Source organism: Artemia franciscana, chromosome 18 (assembly GCF_032884065.1).
Source record: "Artemia franciscana chromosome 18, ASM3288406v1, whole genome shotgun sequence".
Classification (NCBI taxonomy): Eukaryota; Metazoa; Arthropoda; class Branchiopoda; order Anostraca; family Artemiidae; genus Artemia; species Artemia franciscana.
Window position 1 is genome coordinate 4,123,662 of NC_088880.1, and position 22,553 is coordinate 4,146,214.

The 22,553-nt window shown below is 36.1% G+C and overlaps 1 protein-coding gene across 1 annotated transcript; it reads left to right on the top strand.

The window, feature by feature from the left end:
• The first annotated feature begins 618 nt into the window (after positions 1 to 618).
• On the top strand, positions 619 to 21,373 carry LOC136038515 (tudor domain-containing protein 1-like). Its single transcript, XM_065721616.1, has 3 exons — positions 619 to 958; positions 6,724 to 6,894; positions 14,953 to 21,373. The coding sequence occupies exons 1-3, from the start codon at positions 634 to 636 to the stop codon at positions 15,090 to 15,092; spliced, it is 636 nt and encodes a 211-aa protein (XP_065577688.1). The 5' UTR covers positions 619 to 633; the 3' UTR covers positions 15,093 to 21,373.
• The last annotated feature ends 1,180 nt before the right edge of the window (positions 21,374 to 22,553 follow it).

Here is a 22,553-nt window from a genome sequence, read left to right on the forward strand (position 1 = left end):
TTATTTTCAGCAGAAATGATTAAATTTTATAAATATTTTTACAATCAACGCATATTTAAATGATGACAATTCGAAAACGGACCGTTAACAAACCTAATAGAAATTTTAAAAATGCTTCAGTATAAACTGAACTTTTAGATTGATTCTTAATTTTAATGTTCATTTTTTTTTTATATTATCACAAATGAAAACAGTCTTCGAAACCCATATCATTTGCTGTAAATAGAGCCTGATATTCCACCTTATGAAATCTAATGGGACTGTTGTCCCATACGAAGGTTGGTGATCCCGTTTGCTGAGCCATAGCCGAGGAAGGTTGTCACCCAGTGACAAAAATCCTCATTTAGTGATTTTCTGGTTGATTTAGTGATTTTGTTTTTGTTTAGGCAGCATTAAAATCACTAAGGGCTGCAACCGTGTAGCCGAGTAGGTGCCGCTAAGTACTGGCTGAGTACCTTTTGTATGGCTAGTGCTGATGATTGCTGGCCTAAAATTTTGCACAGGATAACCAATGAACCAATCAAATTTTACAGAGGTGGTGCTATATTTTGGCGTGCGCTAAGGAATAAGGTGATTGGGTTATGAAAATATGTTATGGCCTTACACCAATGAAACTAAAGCACACTTTTTACCATGAGATTTGAGAAAAGTAATTTCTTTTTCTTTACAGATATATGTTACCAAACGTGTTTTTATCTTGTACATATATTTTTAGAAAAAAAAGGCGGCAAATTTTTCTTCGAACAAGCAGAATTCGTAAAATTGCCGATTGGAGAAGAGATTAATGTATTGGTTGTACATATTGAAAATCCCGCCGAGTTCTATGTAATACCGCAAGATGATCTTTTGGGTCGAGAGTTAGAGGAAAATGAAGCAAAAATTAATGATTTTTGTATTAATAATGAAGGTACTGCACACGATCCAGAAGTAGCGGAAATTGTTTTAGCCAAATTTGAGGGTGAGTTGGTTTTGAACTTGGACATTTGAAGTTCGATTGTCTTTTTATCTAGAGTTTAACTGTTAATTAGGCCCTTTGGTACAGACTTTACAGCTGAAGGAATATTTCTAATGTTTAATCTATAGTTCGTTTAATTTATCCTCTTTTAGTGAATAATAATTGTGCAGTGGACTCCTGATAACTCGAAACCTCTATAATTCGAAATCCTTGATATCTCGAATTTTCATTCCGATTGGAAACCATTATGAGTTAAAGAAAAAACCTTGCATAAACTGGAAAAACCTGTAAGTTAAAGAAAAAACGTTGCATAAGCTGGAAAAACCTGTCAGTTGAATGACCCAAAAATTACCTCTATAGTTCGAAATTCAGTAGACTTCCACAAGTCACCTCTGTATCTCGAATTTTTTCAACGGACTTCTGTTAATCGAAACCCCAGGTATGCAGGTTGCAACATGTAAACTTTCATATCTATTAACTTCGTTTAACATATTTTTGTCAGATTTTGTTAATGTTCAGGTATCTATATCCTAGCAAGCTAAATTTATTGTTGACATTTGAAAGTAAAGTCTAGATTTTGTTAATGTTCAGGTATCTATATCCTAGCAAGCTAAATTTATTGTTGACATTTGAAAGTAAAGTCTAGATTTTGTTAATGTTCAGGTATCTATATCCTAGCAAGCTAAATTTATTGTTGACATTTGAAAGTAAAGTCTAGATTTGTCAAGTTTTTGACATTAATAATGTTCAGGTATCTATATCCTAGCAAGCTAAATTTATTGTTGACATTTGAAAGTAAAGTCTAGATTTGTCAAGTTTTTGACATTAATAATGTTCAGGTATCTATATCCTAGCAAGCTAAATTTATTGTTGACATTTGAAAGTAAAGTCTAGATGTGTCAAGTCTATAACACATTAATAAAGTTTTTCTTAATTTTGTGGTGGCTGTAGTGTGTAAATTTAGCGATTTTGTATCTCTGTAGCTTAAATTTTCATTTGGTATGTACAAGGCACGAGTTAGGGCAAATTTGCTTTGAGTCTAAATCTTGGAAAATTCCTCATATGATTGACGCCACATTGATAGTCATGCATGTAAAGAACAAAAAAAGAAACATGATAGCTTCAATGACGTCATGTATTAATGTAAATATTGCATTTATGTTACATTCATGTTTAACTTGTAATGTTGCATCCTGATCTGCTATTTCATAGTAGATCTGTTTATTAGTTAAAAAAGAAAACTTCCCGAAAAAGAAGTTTTTCAAAGAAAAGTAAAGGCCATATTAACCTTAAGATAAGCAGAAATATAAATCCATAATAGTTCAAACTCAAAACGACCTTAAATTGCTATTGAAGAATAAATGAAACCCAAAACGAACAGATATTAAATAAATAGTCATAGCAAACACACATAAAGAAGTTTTTAATATAAATTAACAAATAAATGATAAATTGAGTAAGACTTAAATTGAATATGCAAATCAAGCTTGGCTACTGCCCCCTTTCTTGACTGTAAAAGTATAAAACCGTCTGCGTCGTTGGCACTTTACTGAAAACGAATTATGTTAGAAATATTTTCTTTTGTACTTATTATAACATTGAAGTTAAAAATAAAATCACAGTGAGATAAGATCTTGAACTGCTCAGCCTTCAGTAATTTATATCATTATATGTCAAATATTCAGTTTAATTTATTAGTTTTTCCATGACTATTCAAGACATATAGTTTTCAGTAAAGTGTCAATTACGCAGAAGGTTTTATTCTTTTACAGTTAAGGAAGGGGGCAGTAGCCAAACTCTTGTTTGAATTGATTTTTACTTGTTTTATGCTTGATTTGCATATTCAATCTAAGCTTTACTCGTTTCAAGGTTTGGATTTCATTTTTTCTTTAACGATAATTACTGGTCTTTTTGAGTTCGATTTCATTTTTTTTTTTTAACGATAATTACGGGTCGTTTTGAGTTTGAATCATCATTGGTTTATATTTCTGCTGATATTAAGTTTAATGTGGCCTTTACTTTTCGTTGAAAAACTTCTTTTTCAAAAATTTTTTGTATTAGTTTCTATGCGTTTTTGAATACCTAAGTTTCAAGTTTTCAGCATTCACTATTTCTAAATCAATTTTTTTTTTCAATATCGAAGTTTCATCAAATTATCAAAACTAGTATCAAAGTAACAATATTGAATTAACCAATTATCAAATTAATGAAAGTATCAAAGTAACAATAAGCAACTTGCATAGCTTAAGCCCTTGCCCCTGGGCGGGGAGTTCAACCCATAGTTATTTGGCTTTTAGACTATTTTGAACAAAATGATTATCTCAAAATGTTTACCGAATCCATTTAGGGAAAAGGGGAGGGCTGGTTACACTTCGATCGCTTTCGACTCTGAAAAAAGGAATGAGAACTTTTAATTTCCAATCGAAGGAGTTCCCTCCAAAGTTAATGCGGCCACCCTTCCGCAAATACTTTGCATGTTAACAATGGGCAACTTGCATAAGTCAGAGCCGTTGCTCCGGGGGCTTTGGGGGTTTGTCAATCCCTGAGTTATAGCTATTTGACTTTTGGACTATTTTGAACAAAATGGCTATATCAAAATTTTCGTTGCATGTATTTTGAGAAAAAAGGGCCGGAGGGGGAGGGCTGGTTGCCCTCCGATCGCTTTCGACTTTTAAAATGGCCTCTAGAATTTTCGGTTTCTAATTCAATGAATCCCCCACAAAGCTTATGCGACTTTGTACACTGTGTTATATACCCTCTGATCACTTTTTAAACAGTTTTTGGTCATTTTCAAATAGTTTGTGGTAAGCTTTTTACTTTTTTAAAAAGTAGAGTTGAGAGAAAGAGTCAAACTTAAGCGTAAAGAACGGGGCGTTGAGGAGGGAACAGTCCCTTTTATATACGGAGTAATTTCTGTTCGTTTTAAGTTTTAATGTCGCTCCTTACTTTCAGTTAAAAAAAAATTGTTTTTCTTATTTAATGATTCTTCAAAAAGGAACTAGAACTTTCAATTTTCAATCAAATAAGCCTCCCCTTCCTCCAAAGTTTATACGAACACAGCTTCCATAAAAACCTTATACCCCCGGGAAGTATCTCACAACCCTTGGGCCCGGGATATGGGGGACTGTGTCAACCGGGAGGCATTGTTATATGATCTTTGTACTATTTTTGAATAAATTGCTATCTCAAAATTTCGATCGGGTGCATTTGGGAAAAAGAGGGTGTGGGGTAGAGGCATATTTGCATTCCGATCACTTTTAAATCCTGAAAAGGGCACTTGAACCTTCCGATTTCCTTCCATTCAAATAAGGCCCCTTCTAAGTTTATACGACCGTTCCCTCCTCATGAAGTGCCTCTGGGGAAAAAATATGTAATAAAATATTTTGAAGTCTTATGACCTTTACTATAGGCAACTCTTCTGATATATATATATATATATATATATATATATATATATATATATATATATATATATATATATATACATATATATATATATATATATATATATATATATATATATATATATATATATATATATATATATATATATATATATATATATGTCCTCACTGGAAAAATGCCGGAAAAATTAGAAGAGCTCAGCCATGGAATCGTGGAAGATATATCCAGTGACGCTGCACAGGCCGACATGGCTGTGAATGCCATAAAGTCAAATATCATGACTATCAGTTTCTTGAAGAGTACACCTTCATTCAAGCAACGAATCCCTCTGGAGATGTCTGTCCAGAAGTGCAAACTCCTCGCTATCACTATATCGAGTGATACTATATCACTATATCGAGCGATCTGAAGTGGGAGGTCCACGTTACTAATATCACAAAGCAAGCTAATTTGGCACTTTCTACGCTTAAATTTTTCTTCAAATTTTCTTGCCCTGAATTCCACCTTTTAAGAATTTATACAAGTTTCATTCGCCCTGTTCTTGAATATTCTTGTCCAGTTTGGCATTTTGGCTTAACTACTTCTCAATCTTATTCAACAGAGTCAGTCCAGAAGCGAGCATTAAGAATTATCTTTGGTCAAGGTAAACTCCCATATCACTTTCTTCTTAAGCATTTCCAGCTCACTATCCTATAAGAGAGAAGAATCCTCATGTGTACCCGGTCTGGCAATAAAGCCATGACAAGCCCCCGTTCCCAAGATTTATTTCCCCCGCCCTTTCAAGCTTTAAGATCCCGACCTTCAACCTCTCCTACTAATCCACGAGAGATACAGGAAGAGTTTTATTCCTGCATTTGTAAACATTATTAATCAGTGAATTTGTTGTATTGACTCAGTTTTTAGTATTTATATGTATATATATATATATATATATATATATATATATATATATATATATATATATATATATATATATATATATATACATTGTCACAAATACTTGGAATAGTTATAGTTAATTTTGCTGATGATGAGTTTCTGTGATTAATATTTTAAAACGACAAAATAGCCTGAAAGTGCTGTTGCCACCTGAAAATGAATGTCGCACGTGTAAAAGCATGTATTATGAGATTGTAACGTATTATGAACGTGTTTCAACTCGTATAATGAACGTTCATAAAAAAGTATTGAACGCTCCTGATGAAACTTCAACGAGTCCTGACAGCGACGATGTTTACCTCTGTAATATCGATGTTTATGTCTCAGCTGAGTAAAGAAAAATGAAATTGAAGTTTTTTCGCGAAAGAGATTTGAAAAAAAAATCAACTTTGTAGACTGAGCCATAGATAATTGAAAAAAAAGATGAATAGTCTGAGTGAGAGGCAAAGCCTTTCTCAGAGTTGTATAAAAATGATGTCATTTCACTTGTTGATTGATAGTATATCATCCATTTTGGGGTAGAAGTTAGGTTGATAGGCATGGATTAAGGGCAATTGAAATAGTCTGTCAGATCTGTGAGCCATATGAAGGATATTGGAAACCCCAAATAAATTTCGAACGAGTTCCAATTTCCAAATAAACAACTTTTCTTTGACTTATTAAATAAACAAATTAAATAAATGACTTTTCTTTGACACAAAAATTGTGCAAATACTCAACATGTTTTAAAGTGTGTAGGCCTCCCCCCCCCCACTCACTGAAAAAACTCAAATGCAAGAAATATACCAGAATGCACAATTTAGAACTCAGTACTGTGCTTTTCGTGAGTAGAATTGAGCCCAGTCTGCGTAAATTTCAAACAAGGCTTCTAAAAAGGGTTCTCCAAGGGAGCAGCTCTTCTTATTCCAAATATATTAAAAATGGTCAAAATTAAGTTATCAGTCGACAAATTTTGTATAATAAGGTTATTTGCATACATTTCAGATAATGCCACACTTTGAATTTATAAAACGTTTCAGATCAAATATGTATGTATGATCAAAGCTATATTCCTACATGATTAAAACTATAAAGGTAAAGGTAAAGGATACGGCATTAGACTTTACAGTCCCTACCGGCGGTGCTTATCTACGTTTCTTGGCCCTTCAGCCAGGAAGTGCAATGGGGGGTTGGGGGCCAACCATCCTGTGCTTTCGCACACCCTTCCTGTTTACCTTCTCCGGATTTCCCCAGGTACCCATCTAGAGCTGGGTCGACTCTGGCTAAGCTTACAGAGTCACGCCACTGACCTCAGTCTTAAACTAAACAATTAGGTACACTGGGAATCGAACCCGTGCCCTCTCAGACAAGGGATCCTGAATCCAGCGCACCAATTCATTCGGCCAGGATGGCGATTAAACTATATGATTAAAACTATATTCCAGGTTTGTGGTATAGAGCTCTTACAATAGCAGAAGCTGCACCTAAAACTTCGAGCTACAATTTACAGTTCCTTGATTATGGCAACTATGCAGTCACTAGTTCGAAAGACATCCGTCGAATGGAAGACCAGTTCATGTATTTGCCATTTGTAGCCTGTTTCTTAACCCTTAACGGTAAGTCTCCTATGATTATTCTGGAACTCCTATAATGATTCTAAGCTTTAAAAAAATATGGTATGCTGACCAATGGTTTGCGTTGCGCAGGTACCGATCTCCTGATTCGCTGGCGTGGTTTAGGGCAGATCATCTGACGCTTTCCGAGTTTTTCCCCCAGATGTCTCGAGGTACCCATTTAGAGCTGGGTTGACTCTGGTTGAGCTTACAGAATCATACCAGTGACATCCGTTCCAAACCAAATAACCAGTGACACAAGGTTTCCTAGTGTTCCTACCCTGACCCCAGGATTACAAGTCTGGAGCTGTGGCGCCCATGGCTAGAGACGGGGAAAATTAGACATTGTTGTCGTTTATCTATAAAACAAATAATGAATGATAGTGAAATGAATATTTTTCCACATCCCTCAGAAAGCAACATGTTAAAAAGGCTAAAAACAATTAAAACTTCTGGAATATACGAAGGGACTAAACCGAATTAAAAAACAGATAGTTTAGTGTAATGACAATAAAATATAATAGAAATTTCGTGGGAAACAGTTCTAGTGTTTTATTTGAAAAATCTGTGATGGGTGCTATAAAAATGTACCCTAAAATCGAACTTGCATAGTTAAAACACAGAGAAAACTAGGAAGCACCTATGATGTGATCTTGTGATCAAGAATCTTGGTATAAAAATTTTATCTTGGGATTAAATTTAAATTTTGTGATGAAAATTTCCATTCTGTTTACCGGCTTTACATTCCACACTGTACAGCTAAGGAATAACTAAATATAATTACGAAAATACTGTAGAAACGCCAAACAATGAAATATAAGCACATTTTGTACCCCAGAACTGTAAGGAAGTTATATGTCTTTTTTGCTATAGCTGATAAGAAGATATAGGTACTTATTTTTAAAGAATACTTTTTTCTGCTTCTTTTTCTGTGAAATAAAATTTCACACAACTACATTTGCAGTTATGTATACCTTTTTGAATTTGGTTAGATGGACAGTATTCAGCTTTCAAATTTTTGTATTATTATCTATTGTTGCTTGGAATTTTGATCAGATGTGTTTCGCGGAATAATAGGCTTTTGGGGGAGGAGGCTGGTTGCCAGTCATTCCCCTTTGACTCTTAAAAAGGAAACTAAAGCTCCCGACTTCCAATCAATTGAGCCCCATCCAATCTGGAGTTTATACGACCACCCATTCCATAAAAATCTTCAATGCCGCGGGGTATAAACTACAAACCTTGTCCTTGGGCTCTTGGAAGTTGTGTCCATCCTGAAGGCATTGTTATACACTCTCTGAACTATTGTGGACAGAATGGCTATCTTATAATCTCCATCGAATACAGTTGGGAAAAAGTGGGTGTCAGGGAAGGGATGGGGGCTAGTTGCCCTCCATCACTTTTGACTCTTGAAAGAGAACTAGAACTTTAAATTTCTAATCAAATAAGCCGTCTCTAAAGTTCACACAACCACCCCTAAATAAATATAGACTAATGCCACCCTAAATAAAATAAATATGAAATACTATATTTATTTGAAAGAAATAAAAAAAAACCATTCACCGCCCCTGATTAAATTTACTCCTGATTTATGTATGAGTTTAACTTACAACAGTTCTTTAAGAAGATTAATATCCCTTAGAGGGCTACAAGCAGACTAGTGGTAGAATGTAAAATATAAAAACGTGCGGAGAGTTTTGTTATTATTTTTCTTTCTTCATATCTTACACAATAGTCGTTTTTTGTTTTAAGGCTTCCTAGAGCTAATTAATGCCTCAGATGAATCGTGATTATTTCTTATATTTGGCTTATAAAAAATACTATTAAATCATAGAGCCAATTCATGCCTTCACTTATTAATTGGCTTCCTAGAGCCAATTAATGCCTCAGATGCATCATGATTATTAATTGTGTTTGGCTCATACAGACAAATCAAATAGTCTTAATTTAAGTTATATAAGTGTATGAAATTACATTTTGAAGGATTTTTAATTCTTTACTACGAAAAATAAGGCTAATGCTCATGAAAACATTTTTACCGTAGCCCTCTATTCCGAAGATAGAGAAAGGATCATGTTAAGTTAAAATGTTCTGTAGAACTTAGCAAGAGTCGACCCATCTCCAAATGGTACCTGGAGAAACCTGAGGAAGGAAAAGAGGAAGGGTGTGAAAAAGCAGAGGATGGCTGGTCCTCAACACGTGATTATACTTTCTTTCTGATGGACTATGAAACGGAGACCAGTGCCACCAGTAGGGACTATAAAGTCTAGTGTCGCATCATTTGTCTTTTACTTTCTCTCTCCCTCCTTCTCTCTTTCTTGTTGTTTTTTCATGCTTTCCCACAATTTCTGTTTTCTTTTAGTTAGATTGTGTGTTAATAAAATTTTATTATTTTTTTTTACACATAAACTACTACTACTACTACTAATAACTCACTGCAGCACCAAGCCGCCTGAGGCCAACACAGCTACGCACGCTCCTCCTCCAACCTAATCTATTTAAAGCCTCCCTCTTTACACCCTCCCAGGAAGTTCCCATTTCCTTTAAATCCTTATTTATGACATCCTCCCAACCCAGACAAGGACGACCTGCTTTCCGTGTAGCCCCAGACGGTTGGCCAAAAAGGACAATCTTCGGTAATCTGTCATCCTTCATCCGTAGAACGTGGCCTAGCCATCTCAACCTTTCTTTCATTATAGCCCCAGAAAGCGGGATTGAACCACACTTTTCGTACAACCTACTGTTTGAAATACGGTCAGTCAGCCGGGTACCCAGAACAATCCGTAGGCAATTTCTCTGGAAAACATCTAGTAAATTTTCATCTGCTTTTCGGATTGTCCATGCTTCAGAGCCATATTTGACCACTGTCATCACTGTAGCTTCCAATATTCTAATCTTGGTTTGTAGGCTTATCTTTCTATTCTTCCAAACTTTTTTTAACTGTGAAAAAACACCCTGAGCTTTAGCTATTCTACTTTTAACATCTTCACTGCTCCCACCATCTTTACTAATAATACTACCAAGGTAACTGAAGCTCCCAACCTGATCAATCTTTTCGTTACCTAAGGTCACCTGTTCATCTTCACTTATTCCTAACCTTAGTGACTTAGTCTTCTTAACATTAATTTTCAAGCCTATTTTAGCACCCTGAACTCGTAAAACCTCTAAAAATTCATTCATTTTGCTCACACTTTCATCTAATATGCTTAAATCATCAGCATAATCTAAGTCCAGGAGCGTTCTTCCTCCCCATTTGATTCCATGGTCTCCAATTGCCTTTCCTGTGCTCCTTAAGACGAAGTCCATCAAAATGATCCATATAAAGGGGGATAGAACACAACCCTGCTTAACTCCTGATTTAATACAAAACCAGTTGCTAACCTCATTTCCTACCTTAACCGCAGCAGTATTATTCTCGTACATAGCGCAAATCACTTTAATGTATTTTTCTGGTATACCATATAACGATAAGACCTTTGTTAACGCTGTTCTATCAACAGAATCGAAAGCTTGCTCATAATCGATAAAACTAAGGACCAAAGGTGTTTGACAACGAAGGGACTTCTCAATTATTAACCTAAGAGTGAAAACATGGTCGACACATCCTCTACCTTTTCTAAAACCGCATTGTTCTTCCCTTAAAACTTTGTCTACAGCATGTCTCAGTCTAAAAAGTATCATATTACTCAGTAATTTGCTACCTACAGAGACCAGACTAATGCCTCGATAATTCCGACATTCACTCTTGTCACCTTTCTTATACAGTGGTTTAATTAAGGTTTTCCTAAAATCATTGGGTACTTCCCCTTTTTCAAAAATCATGTTCATAATCTTCAGTAGCTTATTCCTAACCTCAGAGCCACCATATTTAAGGAACTAATTAATCATACTATCAGCACCTGGGGCCTTATTATTTTTTAATCCTTCTAGTACTGTCGCTAATTCTTCCTCACTAAACAAATCTTCCTTCACATCCAAGGTATCACAAACTTTTTCATTTTCATCCATATCTTTTCCTGCAACTGTATCTTGGTTTAGCACATTCTCAAAATGTTCCACCCATCTTTCTTTAACTTTTTCCTTATCACTAATTGTGACCCCATTTCTATCTTTAACTGGGACTAGTCCGGATCGGCTACTTCCTTTCAATTTATTAACATGCCAGTATAATATTTTACTATTATGCCGTCTAGCCGCATCTTCCAGATCCTCAGCAATTTTATTCATCGCCTCCATGTCACATCTCCTTAGTTCATATTTTAATGCTTTCTCCACTTTCTTTACATTCCTTTTGTTTTCATACGACCTATCGCTCAGATAATTCTTATACAAACCCCTTCTACTCTCTATTAAACCTAAAGCTTTTTCACTAATATTCCTAGTTGCTGTCTTAGCACTCTTTCCTAGGACACCATCAGCAACTTCACAAATTGTTTTTCTGAAATTATTCCATCCATCTTCCACATTGTCAAATTTTAAACCCTCAAGTTTAGTACTCAACTGTTCCTGGAATTTTTTTTCTCAAATTTTCATCCTGAAGTCTACCAACATCATAACTTCCCGGGAGGGAGTTACTCTTCCGAAATTTCATCTTTAAATTAACCTTAGACACTACTAGATGGTGATCTTTACTTTTAACATCAATAACGGCACTCCTATACACCCTAGTATCTTGTATTGATCCTGCTAGTCTTCTGTTTACAATAACATAATCAATAAGGTTTGCTGTCTTACCATCACGTGAATACCATGTCAACTTATGGGCCATTTTGTGACCAAACACCGTATTGGTTATAACTAGGTTGTTATACCTACAAAATTGCAAAAGCCTATAGCCATTACTGTTTTCTTTTCCTACACCAAAATTACCTAGGCTAGGATACCATCTATCCCTATTTCTACCAACCTGGGCATTAAAATCTCCTAGCAAAAACACCATATTTCTACCTGGTACCCTGTCTATTTGCTCCTGTAACTGTAAGTAAAATTCATCTGAGTCACTAGTATCTCCATCAGTTGGTTCAATGGGGGCATATACTACTATAACTGATACCCTAAACTTTTTAGTCATAAAATGAGCAATTAGTATTCTATTATTAATACCTTCCCAGCCTAAACAAGACTTAGCAGCTTCCTTATTCATCATGAGCCCTACTCCCTGTCTATGTACCCCATCCTTCCTTCCTGAGTAAACAAATTCTATGTCACCTAATTTCATGCTTCCTACCCCTGGGATATGAGTTTCTGAAACTCCTAATAAATCCAGTTCAAACCGTCTGAATTCGTCAGTCAAAATGTCGATGCGATAGTCATTTTTTAACGTCGTAACATTCCAAGTTCCAATTTTCATGTTCTTTAAATCTTTGAAATTATTTTGGCCTCAAGAAAAGCAGTGATCCCGGATACCAGTGCAGGATGGGGACCAACATATCTTCTCAAGTCTACACCGAAGCGCTTAAGCCGGCTTAGAACCGGACAGCAAGAAGTCCCTGGGACCTCCAGTAAGTTGGAGGCTTTGTGCAATCCTGGGCCCATCTTGGTCACAACATGGTTTTCGGCACTTGGCGATGCTCTTCTATCAACAAGAGTCGAAATCCTGCACAGACAGTCCCAAGCCTATTACCTCCGACTCATTATATATTCATGCCTACAAATATTATGCTACTACGGGGAGGCAGCCCATAGTAGATAAATCAGCTAGGAAGAGGTTTTTCAGCCCGAAAACGCCCATCAAAACAAACCAAGCCCAGAAAATTATCCAATAATCAGAATCCCGTACGAGTGCTGTGTTGTTTACTAGGCTATAATTTCCTCGAGGGGCGCCACTCCTCAAGTGGGAAAAATTGACCGCAAGTTTCCCAGTCTTGCAGGTACCCCGAAAGGGTCGAGGCAGCCCTTTACAGAGGCCGTTGTCCATAAATCTGGATCTTACGCCCTGCCGCAGTTGTCCTCCTATAGAGGATCTTCCCACGATGGTGTTCTGCTTCACCATGCAATTTAACCCATTACTGGGAGAAGGTTTGTAACTCATCTGACGCGTGAACACGGCAGTTGGCCCTGCTGAGTGTACATTTGAGGGGCCTTCTTCCTCCTCCACCTGAAATTATGACCCCCAGGGGAGGGTTTCCCAGTTTCTATTATGGGCCCCACTGGGACAAGGTCCTACTTGGCCTAAGCCTCCTATGGAGCTACTCTACCTATCTATAGGGCTTACATATATACATATATATATATATATATATACATATACATACATATACATACACACATACATATACACATACACACATATACACATACATACACATATAGTCACTAACGTGCAAATATATACCCTGAATTGGTATAGGCTAGGTCTGTATATGGTGAATATTAATTTCCTTTCTGATGCAAATGCACAATAACTTTGGATTCAGGATGCAATTCTGACTATAGAGATAAGTATTTTTCTTACTTGAAGTGTATGTGCAGAATTAGAAATTCTGCTGGTACTACAAAAGTAGACCTAAGTAGCCAATTTAGCCTGTCTGAAACATCTCACAAGCCAACACCTTATAAAAAACACCTTTGATAATTTAAATGAATAAGAAAACTTATTAGAAATTCTGCTGATACTGCAAAAGTAGACCTAAGTAGCCAATTTAGCCTGTTTGAAACATCTCACAAGCCAACACCCTATAGAAAACACCTTTGAGAATTTAAATGAAGAAGAAAACTTATTAGAGACTCTGCTAATACTGCAAAAGTAGACCTAAGTATCCAATTTAGCCTGTTTGAAACATCTCACAAGCCAACACCCTATAGAAAACACCTTTGACAATTTAAATGAATAAGAAAACTAGTTAAAAACTCTGCTAATACTGCAAAAGTAGACCTAAGTAGCCAATTTAGCCTGTTTGAAGCATCTCACAAGCCGACACCCTATAGAAAAACACCTTTGACAATTTAAATGAATAAGAAAACTAGTTAAAAACTCTGCTAATACTGCAAAAGTAGACCTAAGTATCCAATTTAGCCTGTTTGAAACATCTCACAAGCCAACACCCTATAGAAAACACCTTTGACAATTTAAATGAATAAGAAAATCTGCTAATATATATATATATATATCCACATAAAGCTTTTTACACATAAAGCTGCCCATTATAATGGTTGCTTCCTGAAATCCATCATAAAACTAGCGGCCGACTAGCAGCATCATTTATCTTTTACTTTCTCTCTCCCTCCTTCTCTCTCTCTCTCTTGTTGTTTTTTCATGCTTTCCTACAATTTCTTTTTTCTTTTAGTTAGATTGTGTGTTAATAAAATTTTATTACTTTTTTTTTACCCATAAAGCTGCCCATTATTATAAAGCTGCCCATTATAATGGTTACTTCCTGAAACCCATCATAAAACTAGCGGCCGACTGTCTTTTTAAAAAAAGATTAACAACCTGCCTTGAAGTTTCGCTTCTTCTTGTCCTCATCATTTGAGGACAAGTCCTCATCATTGTCCTCGTCATTTTTCTTGTCCTCATCATTTCTTGTCCTCAGATATTTGTTATCTGAACATAAAACACCAAAAACTTCATGTTTCATTCTTTAGCCAGATTTAATATTGCCTGATGATTTTCTGGTGATGAATGTCTTGGTCAAAATATATATATGTATATGTATATGGAGGATACAAATTGAATCTAAAATCTACAAAACACAACAAAAATTTGTTTATATTTATATTGGTTACTTTTTCACTAGTTGAACCGTAATTTTGGAAAGAGTTGGTTGACCGGGAACCCTCTTCCCCCCTGGATAAGGCCATGTCTGTTCCGAATGATAGAGTTGCTTTTGCGGTTGGCTAGTGGTGCCACTTCTATCTAAGTTACAATGTTTTTACGTATCGTATGTTATCTATATAGGTAATAAGTATACGATTCGATTATCTATAGATATATAGACAAATCTATATAAAAACTAATAAATCTATATTTAGATACTTTTAGGTATCTAATTTATGTATCTGTTATCTATTTAGGTAAATATCTATTATTTGAACTTGGCTTTAAACTGCTTTTCTTTTTCCTAGAATTTGAAGGAAGAGACCCAACTGCTCAAGAGACGATGGAGTTTAAAAAAAGATTACAACTAAACTCTCCAGTGAAGGTCAAGGTACTTGAGTTTGAATGTGCCAGATATACTGTGGACATTCCCTCCTTGGGATTTTAAAACATAGTTTTGCAGAGTATTTTGACCTTTTTTTTTCTCAGAAAATATCACCATAGAATAAACTAGTTCCATCTAGATAACATGGATAGACTGATTTGAGGGTCTTTTTGGTAGAAATTAAGTAATTAATTTGAGAAAAACTGTTTGTCCTTATCGATAGAGAATCTAAAACAAAAACATTGTTTACCCTCTGTGGGGAGGAGCCAAAGTGTTTTTGCCGACTTATTGTTCATTTTTGCCGGATTTTTCACGGGCCAAAATCGACGTTTTCGGCAAATCAAGTTAAAATTAATAAACTTTAACTCATGTTAAATTTTTGAATTCTTAGGAAAAAGATTCCTAAAACACCAAGAGTAATGAAAATGAAATCTGGGTGTTTGAATTGGTCAAGTCAAAACTTAAACAATCATATATATCTTTAAAGAAAATTAAGAAAATCGTCACTACAGCTTTTAATGAGAAGGACCTCCATAACCCTTTGATATTTGAATTATGAAATCATGAGAGAAAAAACATATTTTGCTTTTTTCTGGCTTAGTAGGGGTCTGTGACAAGGTTGCAAAGAAGAAATATCATTTATTTCAAGTATTTATTTCACATTGAATATGACTCTTTTAAGGCTTATCAGCTAAATAATGAAACTGTTCACTCAAGCATTTGAGTGGTATGTTTTGAAACAGTTCTGAAACAGCATGTCACTTAAGTCAGCCCCGCCCATAAACTTTTTATATTCTTTGATGACTTGAGGTCTATTGGCCTCGATTTGAGCCTGACTCTTTTTGTCCCATTGTTTGTACTGATCAGTGGGGTAAGGCCCAGAATATGATGGAATGACATGAACAGGCTTATTGTCGTACCACTTCGTCACGACAATGCTAGAATGCTGCTCGACTCTCCAATCAACCAATCTCCTTTCCGCCTTTTTCAGTTTTTGGTGTATTTCCAGAGGTGGGAGTTTTGCTTTCTGCATTTGTTCTATTCTCACTGTCCCAACTGACTCAATTCCTATTTGCTGAAGATTTTCAACGAGATGAAAGCTGCTGTAAAGTTAACAAAGAAAATCTTGAAGTTTTGCTTCTTAGGAAGATGTTCAACCAGACGTTGCACCATATCTGCACCGAAACAAAAGAATAGACCCGATGGTGGTTCCTTTTCCGCTATAGACTTCGAAATCATACACTTACCACTAGCTTTGGCTCTTGTGAAGGGCTTATCTTTCATGTACTGTTTGAAGCCGAGACGGTCTTCGAATGGGACCATTTGCTCATCTACGGACTGACGTTCTCCGTTTGGATTCCTCGCATATTCCCCCACAGTCTGCCGTACAAGGGTCGTATCCTGCATTCCCCTTCCTGGCTGCCTTGGAGCTGTCATTAATGTCAAAGAGCTGTCGTATTTTCTTCAAGCGGTCAAGTGCCATGGTGTCAGCGACTGGAGGATAGCGTGTAGCTGTTTCCTAGTACATCGACATGTATGGCAGCTTCACGATGCTCATAAGCAGGAGAATTTCGAGAAACTGTTCCATTTCTTAACATGTGCATTTCAGCTCCAAGCCTTTCTTTTGTAAGGCATATCGGTTTGTCTCTAATACAAGACTGCTTATCATGACTGAGTCGAAAAACTTTTGCAAGAAGGCAATTGGAGTCACTAATAAAGAGTCAGGACTTGAAATATGTCCTTTCCAGCTGAAGTCCTTCTCGTGTCCTGGAGCTGTCTTCCAGATTCACCGCTGGTCTGCAGAAGAGTTTGGTGTCAGGTCTGCCTCAGCTTCACCTCGAAGTACTTTTGCGGACTTCAGGTGAGACTTGGCTCTTCGACTGAGTGGTAGATCATATTTGTCGTCGCTGTCTTTGCAACGACTGTCGTGCTCTTCTTCAGGTGCACTACCTCCCCTTTAGCAGATGAGTCTTATAAGACTCATAGACAAAAAGCACGTGTCAACGTAGAAGAGTGAAAAAATGTGATGAAAAACAAAACAGACCTAATCTTTTAACGCTAAAATACATCACACTATTTTTTTTCCTTGCCATCCAACAGAAACTTCCACTCTGCCAGAGTTCGATTTATTTCATTTCACTTCATTCATTTCATTTCAATGGAAGAAATTTTCACTTCATTATCTTCAGTCCTGTGCAAAAGACGCTCGATGACTCAATAGGGGTAAAAATACACCATTCGACAGCTCTCTTCTCTTAGATACTGAATTTTTACAGACTTCGTCATTTTAACCAATCAGAAACAAGTATTTGCCCAAAATAATGGTGAGTCTTATAAGAGTCACCAGCCATCAAAGGGATAATTTGTAGCTAAAGTATTGTCACTAGAAACCCAAAATATTCGCAGAATATTTTTGGACACTTGAGACTAGGCTACGCGAATATTTGCTAGGCTAGGACTAGGCTGTTTTGCTGCAGAGTAGGCTATGAAAGGTTGCAACTTAGATGAAAAAAAAAACACGAAAATATGATTATGTGATATCTAGGGGGAGAGAGCCGAAGGCACGAGCCGCTGATAGTATATAATAGAAAGAGGCGTCTTCAGGCTATATTTAACGGTGTCAAATGTGCAAAGCTGTCATGGTGAGGGCCTAAGGCTTGAGTGAATGGAGTAAGGTTAGGTAAAGCCGGCTTAAGCTGTCTCTTTTGCTAGTATATAATTACAAAACCAAGTGTGTTACATTTTTTTCTGTCTTTGTACTGAATAAACAGATCAACTCTTGAAGCTAGAAATATGCATTTCAGAATAATCGTGGAACGCTCATAATTATTGTAAACTTCATAAAACACAAAAAAAAAAACACTTGGAATAGGTCATTCAAGGATCGACGGACTAGGCGTAGTGAATGGAAGAATGCAACAGAAAGTCTGCAATGTTCATTTTAGCTTAAATTGGTCCAGGCATTATTATTAATATTGCTAAATAAAAATTCTTGATGCAGGAATTCGAATCTTCGCTGGGATTTACTTCAAAATTCACCTCTTAGGTCGGGTCCAGACTTGAATTCGACGGCTAAGCTACCAGATATTAGAGTCGCCAATTAGAATCAAAGTTTGCATTTGGCTATCAGAGTCGAATTACTAAAATGCTTAAAAATCTTGCCAGTACCTCATTTTTCTTATTCTTCGTAAAATGTTTGTAAATTTTAAGTGATAGCCCTATTCCATTTCATCTTTGGGGCTGAACAGAAGTTGCGCTTTTCAACCCATATTTTTAGATATAATGCTCAATTTACTGTTTTTTGCTAACTTCTAAGTTTGAGAGTCATTTTTCAGTATTTAGGAATATTATAATATAATATTTGTAGAGCGACTAACTCACCTAGAATGACATGGGGTGGCTTGCCAAAGCAAATTGGCTTTTTTGAGCGTCCATATTTTAGAAACTTCAGATGGTTTGCCAAAAATGCGCCATCTTTTCTGTGAAAAAGTCAGCTTATCATTCACAGGTGTTCTTGCTTGCAGCAGGATCAGGCTTTTTTTCGTTTCACCTTGCATCTGAGCTTTAGAAGTTTCTTGGGAATTTGTTTAACCGTAAACGATCCCCTTAACGATCCCTATATGTTCACATATGGGCCACTGTAGTGAGCCCAATATAAAATAATCCATTCTTAATACCGGAACTGCTGATTCAAAGCTCCATTCTTGGCAACACGAGTTCCTGAGATACTTTCTAAACAGTGCGTATTGAACATACAGTACATATTAACATAATGTAAGTCAGGTTTGGACGAGATTCGAGTAAATTAGCATGGGTAAATATTTTCAAAGGAGGATGCAATAAAAATGACAGCTTAAGAAATCACCCAGCATTTAAAATATTCGGTTTTTAAAATAGGTCATAATTATAAATAGAATCCACGTATAGCCTATATTAGTTTACTAGTATCTCTGATAAAATCCATTATCAATTGATAAATCTTCAAAAATATATATGTATTTCTATTACTTTCATAGTCTTTTGCAATCAACTGTAGACAATCAATACGTGTGTCCTGAAAATCAGATCATTTGCCCCTCTTCTTTCTGGGTTGGGTTGACAAAAAATTCCAATTTAATTTGTTCTTCTTTTCGCATAATAAATTCATATGCTTCTTCTTAAGAGAATTCTCTTGCAGCTGAATGAGATGATAGCTTTGAAAGGCAGTCTAGAACTAAATTGATATTTTTGTTTTTTACTACTACTACTACTACTAATAACTCACTGCAGCACCAAGCCGCCTGAGGCCAACACAGCTACGCACGCTCCTCCTCCAACCTAATCTATTTAAAGCCTCCCTCTTTACACCCTCCCAGGAAGTTCCCATTTCCTTTAAATCCTTATTTATGACATCCTCCCAACCCAGACAAGGACGACCTGCTTTCCGTGTAGCCCCAGACGGTTGGCGAAAAAGGACAATCTTCGGTAATCTGTCATCCTTCATCCGTAGAACGTGGCCTAGCCATCTCAACCTTTCTTTCATTATAGCCCCAGAAAGCGGGATTGAACCACACTTTTCGTACAACCTACTGTTTGAAATACGGTCAGTCAGTTTTTTTTTTAGTTAGAAATAATCTGAAACTCTTTAACAAAAGTCTTTAGGAATGGCATATGCTGGCTTCATTGAAATGCTCAGAATTTTAAACTTGGGTTTTTGCATCTTGCATCAGAATTTTATGCCCTTCTTGGAAATTTATTTAACCGTAATCTCCCCATGAGATTCATTCACATGTGTTCGCTTTCATAACGCTCAAATGAAAAGCTACGTCTATGTGGCCTTTTACCGCTGACGTAGTTATGGTTGGCGCTTTATCGATCTTTTAGGAAAAATTTCTTCAAAATCTCAGCAGCAGTGTATGCTGCTATAATTTGTTCAGAAAGGATTCCTACTGCATATATCCTCCCACATTTGCTTTTTATTCTTACCACCAGGTTCGGTAAAGATTAGTACAAGTGTTTACATGTACTAATGGAATTGTTTTTAAATTTGAAATAACTTCCAAAAGGCTTCAGGTTTTTCAACAGAATAGAATACTGATACTATATAATAGAAAAGACAATTTGGTTCCGTAGATAATAATTGGTTTATCGGAAAAAAAAAAGCTTAAGCTCAATACTGTAGAATGACTTTCCTAGAGATAATAAAGTTTTTGTACTAGTTGTGCTGGTTGTTGCAGCAATGGCAATGTTACTAGTATATTTTGATCCTATGATACTCGTTTTATAACCAGGGGCTCCAATTCATGGAAAAATAGGGGGGGGGGCAAAGTTAATTTCAAAATCTAGGGAGGGCGATTTTGTTGTTTTAATATTTTCTTCAATTAAATACCGAAGAAGAAATATTTTTCAAAATTTGTGGGGAGGTATTGATGCCCCTGGCTGTAGCCCATGATTCTCTTCTTATCAGTTTCACTTACCCTGTTTTGAAGTGTGTAACGTTTTGATCACATACAAGACCGTATACAGGGGCAGGGGGTTTGTACCCCCCTCCCTGATTTTTTTTCTGACTCGTAAAAACGTAAGAAAAATGAATATGGACGAATTTTTTATGCGTTTTCTGAGGGTTTTTTTTGTGTAAAATCTCTCCGAAAAAAAAAAATTTTAAACCCCCACCGAAAAAAAAAATCCTGGATACGGCCTTGATCACATATACAGAGGAAAATTTATTCTTTTCATTATTACTGTTATTATCAGGCCTTGGGTAGTTGCTATGGTAGGTAAAATGTTGGTAACTCATTTTTGTATGACAAAAACACCGCTGTTATCGCCGTTGTGTCAATTTAAAAATATGTATAGTATAGATATACGTATAACTGGATGACGACATAAAGTTATGTAGCCCCAGAACAGAAAAAGCGTAGCGCCATCTATGTCCTGCCTTCCTTAGAAATACTTCACGTTATCTCCATTATGCTTCCTGTGGCGAGGGGCTATCTAGAGGAGGGTATGCCATTGGCGACGATTAGCTTCTACTACTGACAACTAATCGTACCACCAAACCGTGAAGTTTCTGTGACCTTTAAATCTTATGTATGACCTCTTCTCATTCTATTTGCCTTGTTTTCCGTTTCTCCCTAGATAGATTTTCAAAAAGTGTGATTTTTGTTTAGGAATAGTTGCTGATACGGTATGACTTCTATTCCATTGTAGATAAGCCATCTTATTATTATGTTTTTCTTTTTGATTCTTCTTATGAATGTTTATAACCTGTACAAGTGTGATTTATGTTATATCTGAAACTATATATTAGTGATACCTGATTATAATTGTGTGGTTCGAGAAGAAATAAATCTTTTATATGCCTATGAAGTAATTGTGTAGTTTTGACTATAGGAGCTCGGTCTTTTGATGAAATTGCGGCGGTAGGCTTTTTGTTTATAAAACTGGAAAATAGCAGCCTTTTTGCCAATCTGAGATGTCATTGTGCTGCACAAATAAAAGTTTAAGGTTTTTTTTTAGTTTATTTTAAGGTTTATACAAATAAAAAGTTTATTTTGAACTTAAAGTCAAAATTAAGACCCAGTATTTCCGAAAGCCATACCTTCGCCCTATTTCTGTTTATAAGGCTGCAAAATTGTGCAACTAAATATTTTATTCGTCTTACTTTTTAAGACAAATAAAACTTACATTTTAAGACTTTTTTTTTACTCTTTACTGTCTAACTTTTTTGACCTTGTAAGCTCAGCAAGAGTTGAACCAGCTCAAAACGGCTACTTTGAGAAATCTGGGGCAAAAACATGGGAAGCGTCGGATGATTTGCTCCCAACCGCGCATCGCAATCCCGGCCGAAGGCATTGAACAACGCAAACCGTTGGACAACATTCGAAAAAGTGTTGTTTTTTTAAGTTTATTTTTTTAAAGTAGAATAAAAACTGATAAGTTCAAAGCATGTTTCTCTCAGACTCCAGGTCTGAGATTGAGTTTCCTGAAATTGGAGCTGAATCGAGGGTCAAACTGATGAGACAAAATCCTACAGGAATAAAGAAGGGCTATCAGTCCTTCCCTTGTAAAACAAAAGAATGTTGCCTAAGAGGCACAATTGTACCATAGTAAAGGTTCAATAAATATCAAAAAAAGGAAAGAAAAGTTACCTAATATCTAGAAACCTTGGCCTGAAAAGAGTTTGTACAGCTATTTCGGTCTCAGACTATCTGAAATGAAACAGGATAGGAAGAAAAGGAGTATGTGCAGTTATCTCTGTTTCGGACTACCCGAAATGAAACTGGATGCGAGGAAAGCAGTTTTGTAACTCTTTCTGTCTCGATTACCCTAAATGAAACAGGATGGAAGGGAAATACGTTTGTGCAGCTATTTCAGTCTCAGACTACCCAAAAAGATACCGAATGAGAGGAAAATGTGTGTATAGCTATTTGTGTGTCAAACTGCCGAAAATGAAACAGGATAAGGGGGAAAGGAGTTTCTGTGGCTATTTCAGTCTCGTGCTACCCAAAATGTAAGGAAAATGAGTTTGTGCAGCCACTTCAA